At 40.4% G+C, this 18,593-nt stretch overlaps 2 protein-coding genes across 4 annotated transcripts; both read right to left on the reverse strand.

The window, feature by feature from the left end:
- Positions 1–103: 103 nt before the first annotated feature.
- On the reverse strand, positions 104–2,889 carry LOC103987147 (protein SIEVE ELEMENT OCCLUSION B). The gene is made up of 6 exons (XM_009405357.3): positions 2,623–2,889; positions 2,436–2,540; positions 1,911–2,359; positions 1,732–1,841; positions 1,032–1,657; positions 104–950 (listed from the first exon to the last, which is right to left on the reverse strand). Exons 1-6 carry the CDS (start codon positions 2,812–2,814, stop codon positions 333–335), a joined length of 2,100 nt encoding a protein of 699 aa, XP_009403632.2. The 5' UTR covers positions 2,815–2,889; the 3' UTR covers positions 104–332.
- Positions 2,890–8,479: 5,590 nt separating this feature from the next.
- On the reverse strand, positions 8,480–18,324 carry LOC103987148 (oxysterol-binding protein-related protein 1D). Of its 3 annotated transcripts, none has more exons than XM_009405359.3 (8): positions 17,440–18,324; positions 15,505–15,861; positions 13,164–13,251; positions 11,952–12,427; positions 10,589–10,744; positions 10,041–10,349; positions 9,132–9,476; positions 8,480–8,884 (listed from the first exon to the last, which is right to left on the reverse strand). In XM_009405359.3, the coding sequence occupies exons 1-8, from the start codon at positions 17,959–17,961 to the stop codon at positions 8,717–8,719; spliced, it is 2,421 nt and encodes an 806-aa protein (XP_009403634.2). In that variant the 5' UTR covers positions 17,962–18,324; the 3' UTR covers positions 8,480–8,716. The 3 variants fall into 3 exon arrangements, with proteins under 3 accessions (XP_009403634.2, XP_018682506.2, XP_018682507.2); XM_018826961.2 differs by having other exon boundaries at positions 15,505–15,878; positions 17,440–17,569; XM_018826962.2 differs by lacking the exon at positions 17,440–18,324 and having other exon boundaries at positions 15,606–15,745.
- Positions 18,325–18,593: the final 269 nt, after the last annotated feature.

Genomic DNA, 18,593 nt, shown 5'->3' on the forward strand with positions numbered 1-18,593 from the left:
GTGCAATGTATACAGTTTTCGATCTCTCTTTTTGGTATTCCAATGTAATCGAGGCCAAGGAATTAGATAAGCGGAAGAAGAAGAAGTTAACTAACAGATAAGATGAACAATGATAAGTAGTTCTTTTAATTTAAGATAAAGGAAAGGTTGACAACCAAGAAAGGAACAGCACAATCATAAGCAACTCAAATGGACGTACGATACTGCACTTGCAGAACGATGAAGAAGCAGCAAGCGCTCTCTCTCACACACTTTTATTTGGATCCTTCCTACTCGACCGAGCTTCTGATGATCTGCCATGGCAGGAAACCAGGGTTCGGCAGGCGGCGTACTCAGTCGTTGCAGCAGCGGTAGAGCACGAACTTCTCCATGGGGCGGTTGCACTCGGCGCAGACCACCTGTTCCGTGATCCTGCCGGTGTCGCCCGGGAGGATGAGGCGGGTGCAGTGCTCATGGGTGTGGTAGGGCTCCAGCGCGCCGGTGAGCGCGGGGACGAAGCCCTGCTCCTGCACACTCCCCTTCCAGGAGTCGAACTGCAGGAGGCAGTCGATGATCTTCCTACCGTGGGACTTCACCATGTCCATCGAGCCATGGCTGATGATGGCCCACCCGTCGTCGCTACCGTCGAAGCTCAACATCGTCATCACCTCCCGCATGATGGGGTCGTTGTCGATGGTCCGCCCGCTCTGCATCTTGGAGTGCCACATGCTCTCCAGCCGCACCCAAAAGAACCACACCATCACCGGGTCCTGCCAGTACCCGCTCAGCTTCTCGTTGGCGATCACGTTGATGGCCTTCTTCACGCGCTCCTTGGGGTTGCTCTTTCCCACGTACACCATCTCGATGGGGATATTGGCTTCCTGCGACACCCGCTTCATCACATTCGTGAACTCCCTTATCCACTCGATCTTCTCTCCTCCGTACAGGCAAACATGGCGCCCTTCTTTTACCTGTGGAATCAAACAGAGCAAAGTGCCGATGAATTAATACTGCACAGATGATGTAGCGCTGGGTGAGCAGCTAATTCGTACCCATCCAAGCATGATAGGATCGATTTCGTCGACCAAGAACTCGAGTCGCCATAATTCTTCCTTCCATAGAGCTTCTTCTCTGTTGCTGGTGAAGGGGAACGCCTGGCTTCCCCAGATCCACACCATGTGGAGGGCATTAGGGCAGACGACCTTCCCCTGGGGGTCCAGCACCACCAGCAATGGCTTCTTGTCGAAGTGCCACAAGTCCCGTATGTACTTGATGACCGCCGGATCTAGTAGCGAGGGGTGGTGCAGCGAGTACCACGGCATGTTGGATGCCAGGCGGTTGAAGGTCTCCTCTTTGGCAGCAGTCCACGGGACGTGGCGATCGGTCACCGGCAGCCAGACGACCTCGTAGCTGCGGTCGAGCTTCCCATGATGCGCCTCGTTGTAGATCTGTATGAGAACGAAGAGCTCCTCGTGGATGATGTCGAGGTCGGAGATAAACAACATCACGATCTTCCGCCTCAGCACGTCGACGTTGACTCTTCTCTTCGTGGAGCCGTCGATGAGGGGCAGATCATCCTTGGAAGAGATCAGCACCCGGAGGATCTTCAAGTTATCGATGTGTACAGTCTCAAAGAGCCGCACCAGGGTCTGGTAAGCTTCGATGTGTTTCTTCTCACCTGAATCGAAAGCAATCGCTTTGGGTTCTACCCATACTTGATTCTAAGTAGAAGCTGATCCAAGAATCGTTTACCGATGTGTCGATTGCACAGATCAAGTTGCTTGGTGAGGTGCCCATGAATGCTGCCAACTTTGTGGGCCAAGCTCGAGAGCTCCCATACTTCACTGGTGGAGCTGATGTACCTGCGAATCAAGGGAAGAAGGATGAGCTGATGTACTTGGCATTTCATGGAAGGAAGGGATAGAGCTTACTCGTGACCGAGGCCAATGAGGGAAACGATTTGAGAAGCGCAAGCAACGACGCTTCTGATGGTCCAGTAGACAGCGGTGGGGACGTGCGCTAGGGCCATGGCCATGGCAGGGGTGTCAGGCGAAATGTACTCGGACGGAAGCTCCTTGAACTGGATGATGCACTTGGTGACATCCAGCATTGCCTTGATGAGGTTGTTGATGGTGTCGAAGCGGGGCTTGAGGGCGTCGGTGTGCTCCAGGATGTCAGGCAGCTGCTTGAGGAGGGCGACGGACTTGGCCAGAGGATTGATGGTGTGCAGCTGGGCGGTGAGCCAAAACTCTCCATAGCTCACGGCAAACGCTGCGAGGGCTATCACAACCTTCGCATCCCAAGTGTAGTTCGCCAGCGAGTTGAGCAGAACCAGCGTCGTCCCGTGCGCATCGCCGCCGCCGGAGCACTTGCAGGTAATCTATCACACATCGTTCAGCAGCTTAATTAGATCACGTCGAGAAAGAAAAGCAGCAGCAGCAGGAAGGAACTATTACCTCGCATGAAATCCTGTGAATGGTGTACGCAAGCGCTTCGAGCATGCCGCCGACCTCAACATGGTGCGCCTTGTCGTCCACCGGTTCCAGCTGCGCTTGTGGCGTCTGCTCAATGCCGGATCAAGAACACACAAGATTGGATCAAGCAACATGGAAGATGGGTCTAAATGACAAAAGGAGAGAGTACCACGATGACGGTAGGCGTAGCCCTCTGCAGCACGTCCTCCACGATTCGCAAGAGGGGGCGCGTATTGATGTCCCGGCCGTCGGGGGAGTGGGTGGCGAGGATCTGCTTCATCACCACGCTATCGTCCGAAGAGGAGAAGAGGTGGCGATCCGCCTTGATCATGTGCGTCTTCGCTGCTGTCGTCAACGCCATTGCTGAGGACAACGAGGACCAAATTCGAGGTGGCTGTGGAGTGCAATTGCCGGAACACACACGTATATATAGTAGCTAGGGAGGGGCGAGAGAGAGAGAGAGAGAGCACAAGGAAACACACAGAATAAAGATGGCAGCAGAACAGCTTCTTTGGACCCTAAAGCTCCAATGAACCGACTACCTTGCTTCACGGCCGGGACTTCGCAAAGATCCTTAAGGCACGAGACTATTCGATAGATTTGGGCGCATGTGGGGCACCTGAGCTGCCCTTTACAGTCCTAAAGCGAAGCCTCCTGATTCCCTAAGCTAATGCGCAGAGCAACCTCGAGCATCCATGGAGATGAACAAGCTCTGCATCAGCTTGGTAAGAAGATGAAGAGGCCTAAGAATAGTCCTGTGCTTCCGCTTCACATGTCAATTACAATAGTAGAAGATTAAGTTCTTTGCTCATGAAGTCTCTCCCAAGAACAACCTCAACAATCTCTGTATCAGCTTGCTGGGGAGAGTCAATGGCAGATGAAGGGGCCTAAGAAAAGTGCTGTGCTTCTTCTTCACATTAATTCATGTTACATTATACTGAAGCACTTTTTCCTGCTTTCTTCTTGCCATATGATTTGAAGTTACTGTGGATTGGCAGAGAATGATTCATGCAGAGTGGGCATTGAGAGGACATGCAACAAAAACTTGATACTGGAAATAGAGCAGGGAATATAATGCATGCATGGGGTCTACCTCTGTGATAAGAAATGCTTGGACAAAGCACTTGATGCAACACAGTAGATGGGCATCTAACTTTTGAGTAGAATGAATGATTGATGTTTGATCCTTTCTTCTGTCTGTTGTCAGTGATTGAAGGCACAGCTTCCTTTCTGAATCCATCATCTTGATAACATTGAATGAATTGCTGATCATGATTGTTGTTGTGAAGCATTAAAGTTGCGAGCCACACAGAATTCTCAGCCCATTGAAACAAGTAAATGATTCAGAATCCTCTGTGCCATTGGTACAGTTGTTTCTTCACTATACATACAAGAAAAAATTCCATATACAAGAAAATTGTAACAATTAAGATTCAGTTCAAAAGAAAATGAAAATAAGACAAGAAAAAAAACCATAATGGAGAGCTAATTAAAATTAAATGTTTCCTTTAATTCTCCATATATAAGATGGGTACAGTTCTCTTCTACAGTATCACAGAGCTCACATTGAAGCTGAATCATTCATCAGATATATGAGTAAATTTAGTCCAATAGAATAATTGAACTCCTTAACTCGATGAGTTTGAACATCTGATTAACATACTTAAATTGTTAATGACAGTATCTCCACCGAATTCTTATAAACTGATTGAAATCTCATCTCAGTGAGACCCAATCGAGGTGTTGTGACCCTCCTACTTTGAGTCAATTTAACTCAAGATTCAAATATAGCTCAAAGGTAAATCGTTTTATGGTGCATGTGAGATCTAACCTAATAGTTATACTCCAGTGATGTGCCTTAGTCATTACCAACAGGATTATGTGATTCTGCTGAGGATTGATAATGTTTTCTGCTAGTGTTTTGTATTTTTTGTTGACTTGCTATGATCAATTTAGATTGGGACTAACTATTCCTCTAGGAACTGTACAGGTCATGAGGTAGCTGCTTCAGCCTAAACCACTAAGAATAAGAGAGAGAGAGAGAGAGAGAGAGAGAGAGAGGTTTTTCATTCTCCTCTTCGAGCATGTGTCTTCGATAGGAGTTAATCTTCTAGTTAGTTTAGCTTTAGTGTTGCAATCGTTATACTTTAAAAAAATTTATTGATATCTCTATAATTATGAAAGTGAAAATTTTAATGTTTGGTGGCAGACAGTATTGGTGGTGACAAACGATGATATTGTTGGCATTGACGCCGACACAATTGTCTAATCGTCTCTAACGATAATAAGGTCCCCACTCATCGTGACGCCACTTGCCTCCACGAGGAGCATGTTGTCGACCTCATCGTCGCTCGCCCGCATTGTTCTGTATCTGCGTTGATGTTGATGTAGTTATCGAGCGATAATTGTATTGATGTTAATGTAGATAGTGGTGGTTGCCATGGGATCTACGACGAGATGATGGTTGCCTCGCTGTTGACCCATTAAGTGGATCCTAGCCTTGATCCCTCCCCTTTTGCGTCTATGTCGGTACTGATATAGATGTCGAGTAATCCTTTCGTCGCTCGACAATTATGGGACGGGCAATGATGAGATTGGCGACACGCTTCTCGTGGAGGTAAGTGGCATTGCGATGTGAACATACTTTCTCATCATCGAAGGTGGCCAAGCAACTATATTGGCATCGGTACCAGCAACGTGTCGTTCGTCATCACTGATATCGTATATCATCAAACGTTAAAATTATCCTTTTTAATCTTTTATTTTTATATTTATATTGGTAAAACTGATATCGTTAAGGTAAATAGATCTAGATGTTTTACTTTCATAATTATAGAAATATCAATATAAACTTTTAAAGTGTAGGATTCGAAACACCTAACTATAGCGGATAATATGTAATTATCTCTATCAATAGTGATCGGTGTGAATGTCTCTTTTGTTCTAAAATAAAATATTAAATTATTCTTTTGTTGTTGTAAGTAGCAAATTGATAAATATGTTTCTTGAGATACTAATCCAGTTGGCATTGACATTAGAGTGTTTGTGGATAATCTTTTTCTATTAGAGTATCTCATCATATTAATGATTTATTCATATTCAATCTAATGTCATAATTAATTTTTTAATTTATTAGGTTTAAATTATAAAATAAAATACTTAAGTTCAAATTAGTGATATTATATACCTAAATCTTATTATTTAATTCAAATCATCTATCATAAATTTTTTTATATGAAATTTCTTTTAGGAAAGACTCAGAAAATTAAATTGATGAAGGATCAAAACTGAATAGAATTGGCCATTCTAATTATTGGAAGTGAGAATCGGAATTAGAATCGAACGACTCCGATTCGATTCCAAATCGATCAGAAAAAGAATAATGAATTAAATACTCATTAAAAATGATAAAATCTGTGCCTTCCGACAACAAAATAAATTAAAAATAAACAGTCCCGTTTTGACACTGAAACTGTCGATTTTAAAATCAGAACTGTCGGAATTGTTTCGATTCCAATTTTAAATTTCATTGTAACCAAAACTATCGATTGTGAGATCGGAGTGAGGATTGAGTCGGGGGCGATACGGAGGGAGGGAGCAAGGGAGGGAGGAGGAGACAGCGGCGGTAGGTGCATGTGGCGGCAGTGCGCTCCCCCTCGGTGTGTGACCTCTTGATGTGACCTTCTTTTGCTTGGTTTTCCCCACCCCCGACACCACCCGACGCGGCTTCGGCAGACCAACGGAGACTTCCGTCTCCCTTGTCTTGTCCTCTTTCTTCTTTTCTGACGATTCTTCTTTCTCTCTTTCCCATGCATCCATGTGAGATCTCTCTCTCTCTCTCTCTCTCTCTCTCAGAGGAACAGAGACTTAGAAAGGTCCGTAACGCAGCTTGATGTGTCTCCAACTATACTAGTTTTCCTTCCTACAGTTGACATTAATTACCACGCTAATACTCAAATAGGCGAATCTTTGACTCGTTCATGAATTCATTCATGTCAGCCAAGAGAGAGAGAGAGAGAGAGAGAGAGATCTGAGTTGAATGCTTCTTGAACGAACATTCGGGTTAGCGCGCGTAAAATGGTCAAACATCTGATGTGACCAAACAGATGGATTCAAACATCATGAAACAAACACATTCTACGCTTTCTTTCTCTTATTTGTTTCTTCGACAAGAACATGAAATATGATATATCTAAATATATCAACAGCTACCGACAAGAAAGTGTTCTTGTCATCAATGAGTTTGCGGTAGAAACCTCAGATATTAGATAGCTGTTGACGGATGTAGAATGGCAAAACAGGGACCTGTACTTGGAGATCCTACGTACAAACAAAGAAGTAGAGAGAGATCGCAATGGCATTGCCATCTACTCTCTTTCATGGGAGTAGAAATGAGAAGGAAAAATGAACTTTAGATCTCTATGAACAAACACTACGTAAAAGTAGTACAGTTTTGGCTCGTGTTGAAGCGACCGAGGGATCCAAGGAGAAGGTCGAGACCTGCTTGAACTCATGGATTGAACTCATTGTGTATCGGTCTTCGTCTACTTACTCGAGCGTAATCCTGATTCCACCACCAAGGCAGCTTCTCTTTCGTCGTCTGCGTCGCTCCTCGCCGCTGATCATGCAGTCTAATGGCGCCTTTCGATCCATCACAGCATAAGAATGAAACATGTCAAGACTCTGGATGATAAAAGCTCTCTCTCTCTCTCTCTCTCTCTCTCTCTCTACACTACATATGAAATGCTGCAGCAGATTAGGAAGAAGATGCTTTACCAGCTACAGTTTGTTGACGGGGAAAGGAGAGGCCTGCAAGCATGAGGACAAGCATCCAAAACACCACTCTGGCATACCCCATACCCTCTCTCTCTCTGTGTCTCTGTTACTGGATTTAAATCAGAAGAACCACATAGACCAAACACAAAGACACACTCATCAGGTCAAAGAAAGGAGATTTAGGCAGGCAGAAACCCAGGCTTATAGGCTCCATTTTGTCCCTATGGCTTTATGGGTGGCTGGCTCCAGCCTCAGGCCTTTCAGTGATCATAACATTAAGTTTGTCTCTCTCTCTCTCTCTCTCTCTCTCTCTCTCTCTTGAGTTCTTCCAAAAAAATATAATCATCTCATGTGAGCTCCACTGCAAGAGAGGAAGCACATGGCAGCAGAAAGCTATTGGTCTAATGAGAAGACACAGTCAAAATGGAGGAAATTTTGGCTAGAGGATGGTAGGCCTAATAATTGGCTGTCACAGTATGGAAAGGCTTAAAAGAGGAGATGGGGGAGTCACAAGGATCAGTAGTCAAATGTTTCATGGCTGCACCACTGAGATATGTTGTGTAAGCTGCATAACTGAAACAAGACTGATGATTTCAATTAGCTTTGGAACACTTCATGATGCCTTGGAATGATTTCAATTAGCATAATTCAACACCTATTATATGAGTCTTCTTGGATACCCAAGAATTATGAACATTTCTCTTCAAAACACAATGCATTGGACATCCAATCATAGATTTATATCGACACCTACTTTGGTTAGAACTCAATGCCCCAAGAGTGAGTTATAGATTAAGATCAAGCCGAAAGACATAGTTAGTCCAATGTGAAGAACTCCATTACAATTAACCTCTCATCGTATTGCGGCGAGTACATGTTAACACCTTTACTCTATCTTATTGTTTGTCCACCTTCTTCCTCTTCTTTCTTCTTCTTCTTCGTCCTCCTCCCCATAACAGAATGATCAATGGTCGAATATACCAGACCCCTACCAGCTAGACCATGGCCTGACATAGGTCCGATATAAAAAATTGAAAACCTTACATCGGATTATAGTCAAATATGATGATTAAAAGGATTATTCTTGTCCGACGAGACAAATTGAACTACCAAAAATATAAAAGCAAGAGCTCCTCTAATGCGAAGTAAATTTTGAATGACATTAGCTAGCTAGCTTTCTTGTAGTCATAGCATGTCACACATTCATTGATCTCATGCATTTGAGGATGTAACAAACATAGTTGGATCTTGGATGGAATGACATTACCTAAAGTTGCGAGATCGAAGAAGCTTCTCTTGTAGTCTTGATCTTGGACCGACTAATATCACCAAGGAACAAGATGAGTTTTTCTTAACATGAACCAGTCATAGAGAAATCTTGATCTCAAACAACCGATGCTTGATAAAGACAAATGCATCATCCTAATTATAGATCACTGCATTACTAAATTTTTGTAATGCATGCACATGGGAGATAAAAAACAAAATCAATCCGTACCCAACGGAGTGTCACCCTGACCAAATATATCAGGAATTCCTTCCCAGTTTCCTCTCTCTCTTGCTTCCCAGTATCCACCCATGTACCGGTAACAGTCATCGTCGCCGTCTTTTTTGAACCACCTTGGTTGCCATCCCTTCTCCTGCAGCCTTCTTGCCTGTAAACAATATAGTTTTTGTTACAGAGAAACTTTCTTTAACAATAGAAAGTGAAGAGATCTTAATGCTCATTTATAAATTTGCTTTCTAGTTTTTGCAAGTGAATGATCTCCATCATAAGTTCAGGAATGTCCATTGACGATCAATAAGTGAAAGAAAAACCACCTGACTCTCGAAAGCATTATCGAACTTGAAAGAAATGCAGAAGATTAAATTTGAGATGATGGGACCAGAGAAAAAAAAAACCTGTCGTTGTAATTGTTCCAGCCTGAGTTTCTCTATATTTGCCAGCTCGTATTCCCCATTCTCTAAATGTCGCTGATCAGGCCGTAAGCGGGAGTCGGTTGGGGGCAACTTTTCCATCAAGGATGGTGTCAACTCGTTTAATGAAATGGCAAATGGTGTGAGGTTGTATCGTGTTTGAGTTACAGACTTATCTCGCTCCCAAAGAAGAACTGCTTCTGACATTGGATCATAACCCTTCGGCTTTGTGCTTGGGTCTCCTAGCACATAATAGATGGCCTCATCCCACTTCCCCATCAACATTGCTACCTTGTTACCAGTTCTATTATCTTGAACAAAACCATGCACCTGAAAAATAAAGCAGACCTATTCAGCAGACAGAGAAAAAGAGAGCATACAAGTATGATGGCATAATAACTATGTGCTGCAATTTTTTGATAGTTGTGTAAAGATGTCACCCTTGGAAATGACTTGTTCAGTTTTTTATCTTGGAGGAAAAGTATACAACTTGTTCGGCATTATTGCTTTGCAATCTTTTTTCAATTATTTGTTACACAGGTATCTTATTACCAATTATCATGAGTACAAATTTGTGATTTTGTCATGGCTGAAACTTCCAAAACAAGAATTCTGCCCCTGGTAAGAATAATAAACATTTGATTCAAGTAACAAGTCATACATATTGTGTTTTGCATGTAGTTACTTTCCTTACACAAAAAAGATGAATCAACATGAAATGCTCTGCTGAGTTGGATGATCCGATTTTCTCGTTTAGAACAAAATGCAAAAACATATAGAAGAAAAGTAAATAATAGGTAAAGATTTAGAGACAGTTATATAATGAAATAGTCTAGTGTCGAAGGCATTGTAGGGTAGAAACATCTGCATGTTCCACGTTTACTACTGAAATACCTGATGGGGATTACGGTCAATAATGGACTGTTCTTTGAACTTTAGCTTGCAGGAATAGTCGCCGCTGCCCTTTATTCGCATAGTACCATAATGATCGCAATAGATTTTTCCAATAATTATGTTATATATTGAAGTAGTGACTTTACTCCACTGAAATGTCTCCCCATCTTCAAACTGAAGAGTTAGAATCCCAATAGGATCAAGCTGAATGGATCTACCCCAAAACTTTCCTTTTAAATTGGAATCACCCCAGAAATTCCATCCTCTACCTTCACAGTGACAAGCAACAACCATTGGGTGGTGACTCACCTGAAAGCAGTGGACATGTTAGTCACTATAACCAGTGATATGATACCTACTATGATGTTCCAGTGCTCCAAGCACAAAAGAGAATCATATTTGTGGGATAAAAGATAAGAATCATATGGAAGAAACAGAAGTCAAAGTGAGGTCTCTTGTTGCTGTCCAAGTATATATGAATTCTAGGAGAAGCCATAATCCATGATAATTAGTGAGTTAAGCAACTGCTGAAAAGGAGAAACTTTAACCTTCTCAGAGAAGAAGCGAAGACCCTTATCTGGAAAATCAGCTTCATAAGTTTCCCCAAGCAGAGGGTTAAAGGGTTTGCACTGTCGGCCTTCTGTAGAAGCATATCCAGATACAGCAAAAGCGGCAATGTGAAGAATCCTCATTAGGCTATTTCCCTGCATTATGTTCAGCACATCCATTTGTTATCACAATTTGGAGAACCAAACTCTATAGCCAATTACATATAACATAACATATTCCCCATCAAATCTCAGTTCACTATTCAGAGATAGTCATAACCATACAACTCATTCTAAATAACATTAGTTTTAGTAGGATGGTGACTTATATAGACAATGTAGTGAAAGTGCTACTTAATAGGATACTGTCAATTATTGTTTTGAATTGGTTCAAATGACATTTGAAAACAAGACTTCACTATATAACTTGTGATCACAATCATAGTTCTAATCACAGGCTGCTTGTATTATTATCATCAATAGGTATTCACAATCACCATTTTGCAGGACTAGGTAACAAAATAAACAAATGATTGATCCAGATGATTATGGCAACAGCTCATAACTACACCATGTTTTTCATAAGATTCATTGAATTCCAAGCTACATCTGGTCATACATGTGGTGGGCTACTAAGAAATAAAATTTGAGAAGAATCAACAGAAGATTTGATAGAATTTCTATACTGACTGCCAATTACCACATATAATTCCTTTCATGAGATGACCAGAAAATGTTGGAACATATCAGACCAAATTTTACATCAACAAGCATAGGGAAGACTTCCATGTAACTGCAAGCAGAAGCATATTTCAATATCGACAAATAGTAAAATAGTACTGAATGAATTTAAACTAAAATTTAGGTTTAAGATCTAGTTCTAGAGGGACCAGACACTTTGATGAAGCTTAGTCAATGAAGACCATAATTCAATATCGACTATATCATTGAACCAAAGGGTGTCAAAAATAACCAAGCAGATGATCTTGTACTGCAGTAAGGTGTTTTGTGAAGAAGAATTTCACAGAGTACATCAATGCATGCAATGCAAGATATATGAATTAGTTTCAGTTGGCATTCTTTGGCCAGTGATTTCTGCAATGGATATAATGCACATACGTTAGGGAAGCCCTTGGAGCAGCAGTAACAATGCTCCACCATGATAAAGGGCTTCATGGTTTAATCCAGGAAATCCAAATAAGGAGGTAAAAAAATTTAAGTTTTCACAAGAAAAATTGGGTAGATAATCTGCCTACATTTCCTTTAGAAAAATTGAAGCTTTCACAAGAAAATCAAGAGAAAAAACAGCATCTAAGCAATCAGAAAGAGTATAAATATCATAGTTGAAATAATATAAACACACCTGCCTGCCCCATTCTAATGCTCGATCAACCAAGTCCGAATATTCCAGATCCTCAAAACATTTCTGCAAAGAAGAGAGTGGCTCATTGAAGTAAACAGGGAGACAAACTCCAGAAAGATCCTTCCCAATATTCTCTTTGATTATTGACCACAAACCAACAGGTTTTTCTTTTTCCTTGGGCTCAGGCAATTTGTTCCTCCGTTTGACATAGGGATATTCCAAAGTTCTGACTCCTAGACCAATATCTTGCGTACTATCAGGAAAGCTGGATTCAATGCCAAATGTAGACCCAGCAACACCATTACCCATAAGTTCCCGACTACGGTATGAACCACTTCTCAGTAACTCAGAAGATAAGAAGTCTCTAGTATCAAAATACATTCCATCATCTTCATCTGTTTCCACATCTGCCCCCTGACTTTCATTGTCTGCTTCTGAGTCAGTTGCAGTCCCCTCCGATATGACTGAATAGAAGTCTGAAAAGAAGTTAACAAATCTCCTCAGATAGAAGAAAATAAACAGTCAAAATTTTCAAATTTTACATAAACCATAAGAAAAAAGGTTAGTTGGAGTCTACAGAAGATAGCATGCGAGATTCACACAAAGACAGCAACTAAAGGAATATTGCTGATGAAGGATCTAAACATTATTTTTCTCTAGCCAAAAAGAAATCATCACTAAATGCATGCCTCTCGATCGTCAAATTCCCATATTTCTTCAATGGAATATAGAAGGATTGAAGAACTCATTACCATATCAATTTTGATGAAATCAATTATTGCAATTTTGTGTAAGTTTGCTATTCCTTATATTTTAAATATTTTTTATTAATTTGGTGAATCAGATACTAAAATTAATTATATAAAAGGAAGAATTCGAAGAATTCATTGGTTGGCAACTTGATATGCGGAGGTTATATTGTACATTTTTTGTGTATCGAATATCAATTATGGTAGTTAATACCATTTTTTGTATTCAATATCATAGGCCTCCAGGAAAATATCATACAAAAACCAAGACTGATCCCAAACCAGAAAGCTTGGAAAAAGTAAAAAAAGCAAAATCTAATTGAGTAATTTGACACCAAACCTCCAAAAAAAATCCAAATATTTTGGAGTAAAACCAAACAATGTTTGACATTAGATAATATACACCTATTCTTAAAGTTTCATATTGACATCAGTACTCAAGGTAAGAGTAAATACTACTAACCACTGAATCTTCCATTCACCAATCCAAGATGCGCTTCACGCTCCTTTGTTTCATCAACTACTGTAGTTTCCAGCTCAACCTTCTCTGTCTACATGAAGAAAACACAAGTAATAAGGGAGAACATACACAAGATTGATACTAGCTCTTCATTCCACTTCATTATAAATCCATACGAGGATAGCATTAGTGACAATATGTACTTATAGTCAATGAAATATTGATAAAACATATAATGATCGTGTCATATCATGTCCTTTTCTCGCCATGTTATTGTATCTGTGTTGTATCCAGATTCCATTTCCATGTCTGGAGTTCCTGAAGAGAAGAAAGATGAGAAGAAGAGAAGAGGAGAGAGAAAGGAGGTGGAGGGGACTTACGGACTCTACCCTTGCCAAAAGGGCCAAAAGTTATCATGGTCAAGAGAATTCCTTCCCACCACTCAATGCTCATTACTGTCATCAACTTCGATCACTCCCCTTGGTGTAAACTGCTCATTCCCCCCTTCACTTACTGATTATCCAGATAACTCATGCTTAGCCAAGTCCCCAGTCTCTTCACAGGAAGAAAGATAAAAGAAAAAAAAAGAACAAAGGAAAAAAGAATAGACAAGAAAAGAAATAGAAAAGTAGAGAAAATAGATGAAATGAGAAGGAAAAAGGATATAAAAATAAAAAGGATGGAAGGTAAACAAAAAGAGAAGAAAAGAGAGACAAATTTGAAATGAATAACTTCAAAAGAAAGATAGAAATTATGAAGATAAACAATTAACATTAAATATGAAGCAGATAACATATCACAAGCATATAAAATAATGTATAACAAGTAATACATATACAAGAGACTAATATACAATATCAGGTTCTTAAGACAAAAATCATACTATTGAATCAGTATTGGCAACCATAAAATGCTTAGATGTAAATAGTATCATGGAAACACAAATTATAATGATTTAAATTTTAAGGGTATAACTAGATAACTAATAGAATTTATAGGATTTTATTATCAAAAAATTAATTAAATGTCCACTTTATTAATTGAATCCTGCAATACTTAGAAAATTCTGAAAATAGAATTTATAGGATTGTGTTCTCAAAATATTAATTAAATGTCGACTTAATTAATCTAATCCTGCAATAATTAGAAAAAACTGAAATGAATAGTAAAACTTACGAAGATGGTAAAACTATAGGTGTTGGACATAGAAACTTCAAGAATTTCCTAAATTTCTAAAGTAGTCATTAGTCAATCTTTAGTTAGAAAGTAAAAATGAAAATTAGGAGTATATATAGATGATTGGTGATATTGTAATGTTCGTGTTTTAGAAAGCAATTAACTAATGGATCCATGGAATGGATAGTAAAGTAGAAACATGTTGCTAACTTTGACTATTAGATCATACATGTTTTTCCAACTTTTACAGTTTGAATTGTTATCTTTTCATTTGAAAATTTAAAACTATTGGCCAAAATCCTGATTCTCCAATCCAAATCCACAATTTGGCTAGTCTCATTCTTGATTTTTCTGATGGTTCATCATGTAGAAACATCATATGATATTGTTAATGGTTCATTTCAGGCCCACTAATGCATGAGTTGGAGTCATATAAACCAAACCTTTGTTTCAAGAAACCTCAAGTACAGAGTGCAGATTTCCAATTTAGGTGTTGGATCTTTTGATTTTGAATTTAAAAGTGCAAGGGTCATGAATATGATCAAGAGTTCTAATTTTATTTTGGTAGAACATATAAACACAATTAAAGAAATTGTCCAAACTAACATATTATAAATTCATCAAACACAAAAATTGCCTAGTTTTGCTTGCACGTATGAACATATATGTGTATATACAAGCATATAAAATCATAATATCGATCCACTGGAAGTCGAGCATTAGTTCAAATTCAATAGTATTTAAAGCTTGAACTAGCTATTTCATTGCGATGGAAATTAAGTACATAACTAAATAAGTACAAAATGTAGAGTGAAATACAACAGGAGCAACAATAAGAGTGTAGCATAAAGAATCTAACTAAAGACAAGTGCCACTAGAAAGATAGTGCAGTGCCTCAAACATCAAACAGAAAACAAATGCAAATCAAAAGCTAAAGATAGGAACAGAAGAAGGTTCCATCCCAGTCTGTGCCTGAATGCAAGAAGAAGCTCCTATTATTAGTAAGCAGGGAAATTAACAGAAAACATGGACTGGAGAACACCACTATAAATTATGTTGCATTGACACAATAAATTATGTTGCATTGGTGGTTTTATCCTCAGAATTGTTTAACAACTACCTGCAAATAATTGAAACAAATGCCTAGCATTCTTAGAAGAAAAGTTACCTCCAATTTACTTAATGTGTCAAGCAGAATAAGATGCTTTTGTTGCAGAGACTTTAATTTATTCTGCAGTTCAGATATTTCAGATAGCATAATAGACTCACATTCTCTCACTGTTGCTTCACTCAATCGTTCCAGCAGCAATCTTTCTCGTAATTTCTCAGTCGAGACAGTAACTTCTACCATAGGTTCAAATTCATTACTTGTCAGCAGACGAGCAAAATGCTCCTTAGCAGAAAATAGAGCTTCAATCCATGTGGTTCGATCTTCTCTAGAATTACACCGTAAATGTAGAGTTTTAGTTCCAGTAAATATGTACAGCCTTTTATCATCTGACTTGCTAGTACGAATTGAAGAAACCTGAAAAATGATATTCACTGCTCACTTGTTAAAGTAATATACATGCAAGACAGCAAGAGTAGACAACTTAACTAGTAAAGGATGGTTTAAGAGATCCAGTCAAATACTACATTGAAGGGGCATTGAATCAAGGGTAGATAATGAGCAAATATTACAGTCACCTCATTCTATCACCACTGATGAACAGTTTTCACTTTAAAAAATAATTAAGTTTTCACTTTCAGACATCTGATACCACACCTAAATTTAGCAAGTTTACACATATCTTTCTCTAGATCCTTCAATTCACCTGTCTTGTATTTAGCATATCTAATTACAGTTTTACTGATTTCCTAATTAATTTACCTCTCAAAATAATTGCGTTTAGGACTTCAGAGCATCACCATGTAGTCTCTTGCTGTATATAGCTCATATATTTATTTGTTCATCAATCTAAAGTTTTGATATAAGACATAAAATGTAACAGTATACATAATACTTGTATAGTACACATGGTCCCTTGTTTAATTCATCAACATCCAAGAAAAACAAATTTATGATGTGATTACCAAGTCACGTGCATTATATGCCATTGAACAAATAGATAATATGCAACTTTTACCATGTATGTGATTCTATATTGTCCTGCTGGAGAATGAAGACAAACTTATTCCAAAAGAGCTAATCCCATAAATGCAAGACTATGTAGCAGCACTGTAGTTACTTGCAGCATGCCAGCACTGTTCCAGTCAACATTGAAAATAGGCTTCGAATAGGGCACAGAATAAGAACAACATAGATAAAAAAGACATCATGTAAGAAATTCTTGCAGTAGAAGTTATTGCCATATCTGTACTACTAAAATTATCTTAAATTTATGATTACTACCAAATTTCTTTTATTCACATCTTCCTGGCGAAATATTTTAGACAAAAGATTTTTGGGATTGACCTTGTTCGCAATGATGTGATGATCAAGTAAATTTGAAAGGGAACATACTTCCTTCAGAAAATTAACGTTGCCATCTTTCTTAGAAACTGTCTACAAGTTGGACTAAAAGAAAACTCTAATTTCATAGTAATGAAACTTGTTTGTTGGAAATTAAGCCACATCAAACATTTCAGATAATCAGCTTGCACAAACAATATCCACATATTGGTTATGTCTGTGTTACCCAGACATTTTTTGATCCAATTGCCAAAAGACTACATATTTTCTCTCAAAAGCTGAATTTTTTTCAAGCCAAAATCATGATTTCTTTTTTAATTGGCAGATATCAGAAAAGGAGAAATGTTCCTAAGATATAAGCAACAGAAGCAACAACCTCTTCTCATGAGGAAATCATCCCACCTTTTCTCAAAACAGCAATGATTTTACTTTGTCATGTCACAACATAAAGTAGGATGTTATACATATTACATTTGCTCGCCACAATTTATAGCCACAGTGTCATGTACAAGAAAAAAAAAAAAAGCAAACAAGATGATTCACATGCAGTAGACAGCATTTTGACCAAAGAATCATCTCAAGAAAAAAGACGAAGTATTCGATAGGAAATAATAATAACAATAAGAACCAAAGAGAAGATTGAAACCTCACCTTCAAATGTACCTCCCCAAATGGCTTCCACTGCTTCGTGGCTCCCTGCCGCGCAAACCCGACATTCCCCCACTGCTGCTCCTTCCGCACCCGTCTGAGCGACTCTTCCCCGATGACCCTCACTCCGGCCTCAGAAGCCACCGGCCCCATCAATATCCTATCCGGCCCGCGAACCTTGTAATAAGACAGCACCCCGTCCTGCAGCACGAACCACCGGGATCGCCACCCCTTCCCGAAGTTGACCCACTTCCAAAGAACCCCCGCCACGGCCCCATTCACACCCCTCCCATCGCCACCCTCCACCGCCGCCGCCGACTCCTCCGCCGCCTCGCGGCACGCGGCGGCCGCATCCGAGTCGGGCGGGATCGCTGGGGCCTGGATCAGCCTCTTGCTGGACGAGTTCCTGGTGGGACTTTCGGCCCCAAGGGCGGGCTTCGCCGACTTGAGCGCCACCAACGGCGACGGGTTTCCGCGATCCCCCCGCTCCAGAGACACGGGCGCAATGCAGCACAGAGGATTCATCTCCCGCTCTCCCCACCGCCCAAGATCCAATATCCCCGGAAATTCCACACAGGGAACGACGATCAAGAACAGGAGATCAAGAAAAGATCACATCTTTCTGAATCCAGATCAGATAAAAGAAAGGCCGCCGTGTGAGGGATCCGCGGAGCGACATGATGATGGCACATCCAGATCTGAAGAAGTGGAAGAAGAAGAAGAAGAAGAAGAAGAAGGGGAGAGAGAGAGAGAGAGAGAGAGAGAGAGAGAGAGGGTTGTGTTGTATTAGGAATAATAGGTATTAACTGGCGGAGGAGGGAGAAGAGAAGGAAGGCAATTAAGCGGAGGCGCGGCAGATCCATTAAATTCGCTGAAGGGCGCAGCAGAAGCGGCAGCACTCGGCAGTGGCAGGAAGCAGACGAACCCCCCAGCGGCTCGGCTGTTGGTTCGCCACCACGGTTCGCCTGCCAAAAGAGTCGCCCACTCGCCGAGTGTGCCGACTTCCGCGGACGCGGACACGCGTCGCTCTGGCCCGTACAAGGCTCAACAGCCAAGGGGGGCGGGGCCCGAGTTCGAAATCGCCGTTTCTTCTAATGGGACTCGCAAAGGCCCCATCGTTCCTCATCCAACCCTTTAACGGCAACCTGGCCGCAGTT

This window comes from Musa acuminata, chromosome BXJ3-6, assembly GCF_036884655.1.
Source record: "Musa acuminata AAA Group cultivar baxijiao chromosome BXJ3-6, Cavendish_Baxijiao_AAA, whole genome shotgun sequence".
NCBI classification, from domain to species: domain Eukaryota; kingdom Viridiplantae; phylum Streptophyta; class Magnoliopsida; order Zingiberales; family Musaceae; genus Musa; species Musa acuminata.